General features: G+C 37.4%; 1 protein-coding gene across 1 annotated transcript in view; it reads left to right on the forward strand.

Annotated features, from left to right (window-relative positions):
- LOC107699301 (protein kinase C epsilon type) overlaps positions 1 to 7013 on the forward strand; it is a 114267-nt gene extending 107254 nt beyond the window's left edge. The window contains exons 13-15 of the mRNA XM_016500513.1: positions 1293 to 1481; positions 3599 to 3745; positions 5919 to 7013. Coding sequence (XP_016355999.1) covers positions 1293 to 1481; positions 3599 to 3745; positions 5919 to 6065 — 483 coding nt within the window. The 3' untranslated portion in view covers positions 6066 to 7013. The remainder of the gene's footprint in view (positions 1 to 1292; positions 1482 to 3598; positions 3746 to 5918) is intronic.
- The last annotated feature ends 19 nt before the right edge of the window (positions 7014 to 7032 follow it).

Here is a 7032-nt window from a genome sequence, read left to right on the forward strand (position 1 = left end):
TTGCTGATGCGGCCATCTTTCTCTGAGGAGATTGATGTTGTTGGTGTGACTGAGTGGCTCGCGCGCTGCCGAGGCCACGCTTATATTACATAATTCGGTTTTTGATGTGAATCTAACTCACCAGACCGTATTGACTCCTCTGGTTGTTTGACTGCATTTAATTCTGAGGAATAAAATGAAGTATTTATCTGACTATGAGAAGTTAGATATACAGAGGCTCTTGGGATAAAAATTTCTCTAGTAAGAGCACGTGTTTACCTCTCTTCCTCTGAGGAGGTTGAGGCAGTCAGCAGGGGCTGCTGGGCGGGAGCAGTCCCAACCTACCGTGTTCCAGCTTCTCATTCTGGGGGCGTCACTTCTCGTACTCCGCAGAGTCTAGAGTCACAGTGGCGCTCCCAGGCCGAAGGCTTATAGCGGAAGGTGGTTCTGCGGACCGTCATTCTCGCTGGATAGTCTCTGTCTGAAACATGTAAAGCTGCTTTGCAACGATTTGTATTGTGAAAAGCGCTATACAAATTAACTTGAATTTAATTTAATCTTGCAATAATAAGTTTAAGTAAGATATTTAAGTGCTTTGTTTTATATGACTCTGTATTGTTTTTATTGCGGAGGCATGCTGATTGAGATGAGCAAATAAATGTTCCTCAAAAGACTGATGTATAATATTTGATGCTTACATTTTAACATGATTTTTTAATATAAAAAAGGTGTTCAATAAGTGTTCATCTTGAAATAGTACTAACAATATAAAAGTTATTCCAACATTTACTTTAGAGAAATCAGTAAAGATTTCACAGCAAAAAGACACACGATCCACAACCTGAAGGTTTTACTTTTAGAATTATACTAAAAAGCCTTTTACTTGCCAAAAGCATAAGTTATCAATCAGACATGTGGAAGATTCAGCAGTTTTGATCATGTTAATAATTTAGAGGACTTAGAAGTTTTGCATATCAAGTATGATACAGTAGGCTTTATAGAGTCAATTGTAACAGTTGATTTGATCATAATTTCAACTCCCAATATACCATCATCTCCATTTAACACTTTATACCATGTGTTAAAGGGGCCATATGATGCGATTTAAATTTTTCCTTTCTCTTTGGAGTGTTACAAGCTCTTGGTGCATAAAGAAGATCTGTAAAGTTGCTGCACAAATCTGAAGGATTTCCTCCCAAAACCAGCACAGGATATTCCAGAAGTGCTTTCATCTGAGTCTGAACTGGACATGATCATGTATATTCAATTATTCTGTTTCAAAGTTTAGATTTATGGAGCTTTGTGGTTTGCAGATCCTGCAGGAGCTTGAGTACGGCCCGTCAGTGGACTGGTGGGCTCTAGGTGTGCTGATGTACGAGATGATGGCTGGTCAGCCTCCTTTTGAAGCAGATAATGAGGATGACCTTTTTGAGTCTATTCTCCATGATGACGTCCTATATCCCGTGTGGCTCAGCAAAGAGGCCGTCAGCATTCTTAAAGCGGTACGTGTCCAGATTTACTCATGGATCACTCTGGGGATTCCCTAAGGATACATTTTGCCTGCTGATTATTACTAAAGACATAGGTACCACCTCTTAACCTTTCCTCTTACTACTGTCTGCGTGCTCTTACACTCTTCTTGAAAGAATAGTTAAGTAACAGAAGAGCAAAAGAAGGCGAAAGCTCAGAAAAATGACACTCCTTGTGGGAAAAGAACAGATTGTTTGTGTTCCCTGCTGGAGTTTTGGGTTGTGTAATCTCAGAGGTCTCGTTTCAGGATATACAGCCCACCATTGCATGGGTTCCTCCTCTTTTAACTGTTCAAATTGGTTAAGTGCATATGACAAAGAGCTGAGGAACATTCTATTGCTCAGAAGCAGATTTTTTTAGGTCATGTTTCATTTATATTTCATTTATATATCTGCTTTGTCTCCAGTGCTTCCAGTGAAAAATCAAAAGTAGACACAAACTGTTGACAAATAGTAAAAGTATAGAGCTATAAAATGAATGAGAATAGTACAGCTCGGATCATTCAGTCTTTAAAATATTTGATTATCTTTTCTGAAACTCTACAGAAGACATATATTATTATGTCATTAAAATGTCATAATGAACTCACCCATATGCTTTTATTTCTTCTTTGGAACAAAAAATTAGATATTTTATATTTTCTTGCAGCTCTTTTGTTTTCCATACAAAATTTAAATAAATTAATTACAAATAAATTACTAATATTTTTTAATTAAATAATAAAAAATAATAATAAATAAGACCATACAACTTGTGTGCTATATTCTGGTTCATTTTAACCATTTATTTATTTTTTTTTTCTCAATTACACTCTTAAAAATAAAGGTGCTTAAAAGGTTCTTCACAGCGATGCCATAGAAGAACCATTTTTGGTTCCACAAAGAACCATTCAAACAAAAGTTATTTAAAGAACCATCTCTTTCTTACCTTTTTATAATCTGAAGAATCGTCTTTCACCACAAAAAAACCTTTTGTGAAACAGAAAGGTTCTTCAGATGTTAACGGTTCTTTATGGAGCCATTCAGACAAAAAGGTTCTTCTATGGCATCGTGAAGCACCTTTATTTTTAAGAGTGTAACTGGTTCATATCAGATGGAACAATTCAACCTATTCAAGTCCATTTTCAACCAAACCCTTCTGATTCCTCTTACCAAAAGTCTCAGTTTCGTCTGTGTTTCATCTTGTTGTCGAAGAGAAACAATTGAGATATTAAAGCAATTCCAATGAGAAGTATCTTCTCAGTCAATGCTCATATTTATTTGTCTGGCTTGTTTGACTAGTTTCTCTGTGTGTATTTGTATGCATGACTGCTTGTGCTCTTTAGCATTTTTCATGTTTGTTTAAGGGTTTTACACTCATAGAAATTCCATTTTTGTTGTTCATATGTGACTCAGATGTTTTTGTTTGTTGATGTTAACTGAGTGAACAGCACAAACCACATGGAATCTGACTTCCATATGTGGTCCTAAATCAGATACAGGTGCAATGCGACCTTAGTCTGAACAGTCATATTGGAACTCATGTGACTTCTACGTCACTTTTGATCACCATTCATCTCAACATTGATGGAAGTCACTCCAAAGATTTTACGTAAAGATAGTTTGGTTCTTTGATCACTCGGTCAATAGCTGCACAATCATACAGTAAGTATTATGATGACAGCTCTATACTGATATTGAGCAGCACTAAGGCTTGCAGTGTGCCATAGTGTCAGTTTATGTGTGTGTGTGTGTGTGTGTGTGTGTGTGTGTGTGTGTGTGTGTACAGTGTTTTTTGTGGGTCGCCTTTTTCCTTCACATGTCCAAGATTTACTTTGGCTGTCCTTTGCCCATTTGCAAATCTTTGTGGGAAAGGCAGGCTGTTTGTCTTGGACAGCATCGTGTCACACTGCGATCTGTCTCACTGGCACTGTGGTTACATGACCTGTGGTCATCTCAGGTCATCCTTCCACAGGATGCAATCTTATATCATGCATACATCATCACTAACCATCTTAACTCAACATGACGCATATAGACATCCTCTGGTTAACAAGCCATCAGGATTATGCTTCTCTAATCTTTTCTTCTTTCTTCACTCCATTGTTTAGTTCATGACGAAGAGCCCCAGTAAGCGGTTGGGTTGCGTAGTATCCCAAGGACTAGAGGAAGCTATTAAAGTGCATCCGTTCTTCAAAGAGATTGATTGGGTTCTTCTGGAACAGAGGAAGATCAAGCCACCTTTCAAACCACGTATTGTGAGTATTATAATGTGTGGGATACTGTGGATAGTCACTCTGTTACAAAACCTAGTGCGCTGCCTGTGTAGACAGCATTTAAAGTAAAAATCCTATTCATTTTCTCCATGGGGAATTGGTTTTGAATGATAGTGTACAAATCTTTGAAGACTGACATTTCTTTTTATAACCATGTTCAACTGCGAAATTCCTGGTAAAAAACTACATTACCCATGATTCTTGAGAGAAATCGCCACCAATCAGAGAATTATGGAAAAGAACGCTTTGGCATTCACCCACCCATTCCCATTAAGCATGGCAAATGATGTAGAGTTTACCTATGTTCATAAACTGCTAAAAAAATTTGAATGCATAAAATGCATATTTTATATGCATATATTGTTTATAACACCTATACATTTTTTGTATTTCTTCATAGTCTTTAATTCATTTCATTTGCAATGGTTCATGGGATTGTAGTACTTTCCCTTATTAGAGCCGTTAAGTACACAGTCTTGTACCTTTGTCTTTTTGTCCAATTTTTAAATACGTTTAGCTTCAAATCAAAGGTTTTTAATGTTGTAATTCACTTGGTTGGTTTGGTTCATTGTTTATAACTTAGAACAAAAATGAGATCAGATTGAGCAAAAAAAAAATCCCTATAGGAAAAACTATATAAACTCTATAAACAGTTACAGTATGTCTAGTAGGATTTTGGACCAATAAGATTTCACTGTGGGCGGGACCTAATGAGTGAGATGCCAGAGAGATACAAACTAAACAACCAATAAAATGTCGTTTCCTATCTTATGTTCCACTTATAGACTAATAAAATTCAGATTAAATTTTTTTGAAGAAATAGGATATACCGTTTGACACTTTCATGCTGTGTCTGGTTACAACACAGTTTAAACTCTGTATATTGGCTGTCTCAGACCAGACATAAACACTGGTCTTTCCAAATGCAGTTATCAAGAACATTACAGTGCTTCAGCCCTCATGTTTCTTAGAAGTGTTTGTGTCACACTTCTGTTTTTGGTAGTGTGAACAGAGGGATATCTGAGATGCTCTTGGACTCTCAGCACACATCAGACGCTGTACTTTGATACAGAGATGCATGCTGGCTGCTGTAAGTGTGTGTGGAATGCCTGTCAGATAGTGTGAGAAGTGGCCTGCCTGTCCGCCCCATTCTCACACCTGCTCACGAGGCTGATGAGAGCCCTTAGAGGGTGAGAGGTTGGGAGAGTTTAAAACATGCACCAATATGAGGCAGATAAAACAGATATATTTGGTAGAAGTTGAAGGCACCGTTTAGAATATTACTTGAGTAAAAGTCTTAAAGTATGTGATATGTATTGTACTTAAGTACGAAAAGTATTTTTTAATCTTAAACGTACTTAAGTATTGAACGTAACAGTACAAGTAAATGCAAAATGGAAAAGAAGCAAATATATATATATATATATATATATATAAATGCTCAAAATTCAACTCTGAAAGAACTTTTACTTTTCTGAGTATGTCTAGCATTCTATTACAAACTTCAACAAGACTTAAGACTCTTCAGATCAAACAATACATGAGAGCAATGGTCTTTATGCATGTTTTAATACACAAAAATGTTATATAGCAAGGGAATGGTTAAAGATATCCATCTAGTGCATGTTCGCATAGAAAAACAACTAAAAAAAACAGCATAGGCTGACACAAAACACTCTCTGTGTGAATGGCCACTTATTCACATGACACAGCAATAGCTGAATTTTCTCATTTATCTCTCAGAAAGAAGCCTTTTGTTTCAATTGTTATCCACTTCATATCCACTTCATCCAGCGCTGTTTGTTCTCTGTTTCCTTAAAAATCTTGATACTCTCTATTTTACTGACTGACAGTCTGCTTCAGATGATTCAATGAGAGAGCGTGAATCGATTCAGACTGTTTTTTGAAAGCCTGTTTTACTGAAAAGAAAGAACCGACTCAAAAGTATGATTAATTCACAAATGATTGGCATGGCTTGTTCAGTCGACAGAAATAAGGGACACACGTAAAAACTGCTAAAATATTTGCTGGAAAAGCATTTCTTAGGTTATTCAGAGCGTTTATGGAATGCACCGTGTTTGGATGTATATGTGTTTTTGTGATTTCTTGTTCTGAAATTGCTCATTTAGCACACTTTCCTCTTCTCCATCCACAGAAAACCAAAAGGGACGTCAACAATTTTGACCAGGACTTCACCCGCGAGGAGCCGGTGCTCACCCCGGTGGAAGACGCCATTATCAAGCAGATCAACCAGGATGAGTTCAAGGGCTTCTCTTACTTCAGCGAAGAGACCCTGTCCTAATACTAAAACCTCCATCTCCTGCGCTGTGAACGCTGTAAATGCCCATGAGCTGATCATAGACCATCATTTACCAAGAATTTGATGCTTTCATTTAAAAGTAGAAAGTTAGGCATTATAATCTTTCCTGCTGAACCCCATAAAAACATACATGCGTGCACAGATACTCACAGATTTGCACCATCTTAATTAATGTATGTAAAACACTTAAGGGAGCTCATGTGACATCACTAAAGCAGCTGGATAGAGCTCTTTAGAAGGCCTTTTCATGTTTCATTTCTTCTCCCATCATGCAGCGCATCAGTGGTACATCTGGAGTCAACCCATTTACACTAGTACCGTTTTGAAATGCAAAAACCAAATGTAAAGAACAAGTGATTGTATTGCAGATGTGATTCATATGAACGTGTGAACTGGGAGTTTTAAGCACTCAGCATTGGGATCTGATCACATGATGGTCTGATAGCCAGAGACAGTGATTGGACGGTACTGGGAAGGACTTTCATGAGACCATCGCGCCGTTTCCATTAGAAACAGCAGTGTTGACATATACGCAAGTCACCAAAACAAGTGTTGTGTGTGTGTGTGTGTGTGCATATATGCTGGAGGGTAAGGTTACACAAGTACCCTCTTTAGTGTTTTTCGTTGTGTGTGTGGTTTTTTCATTATATTACTGGATTGTTTTGTTGCTAGGATGTGGAAATTACATACAATGCAACAAGACCTATCATTATGAACGGGTCAGGAAAGTAGCCAATCACTTCTCTACAGTCTACAGTACGTACAAGTCCTGATTACCCTCATCATTAGCCTGTGAACTTTGAAAATAGACTAATCATCTACTGCATGGTTATGCCTATGATATTCTTGTGTATTATTAGACTATGAGAAACTGTTATGTGCAATATTCTCTCTCTGTGTGTGTGTGTGTGTGTGTGTGTGTGTGTGTGTGTGTGTTTAGCTTTTTTTT

Source organism: Sinocyclocheilus anshuiensis, unplaced genomic scaffold (assembly GCF_001515605.1).
Source record: "Sinocyclocheilus anshuiensis isolate Anshui unplaced genomic scaffold, SAMN03320099.WGS_v1.1 scaffold450, whole genome shotgun sequence".
NCBI lineage: Eukaryota > Metazoa > Chordata > Actinopteri > Cypriniformes > Cyprinidae > Sinocyclocheilus > Sinocyclocheilus anshuiensis.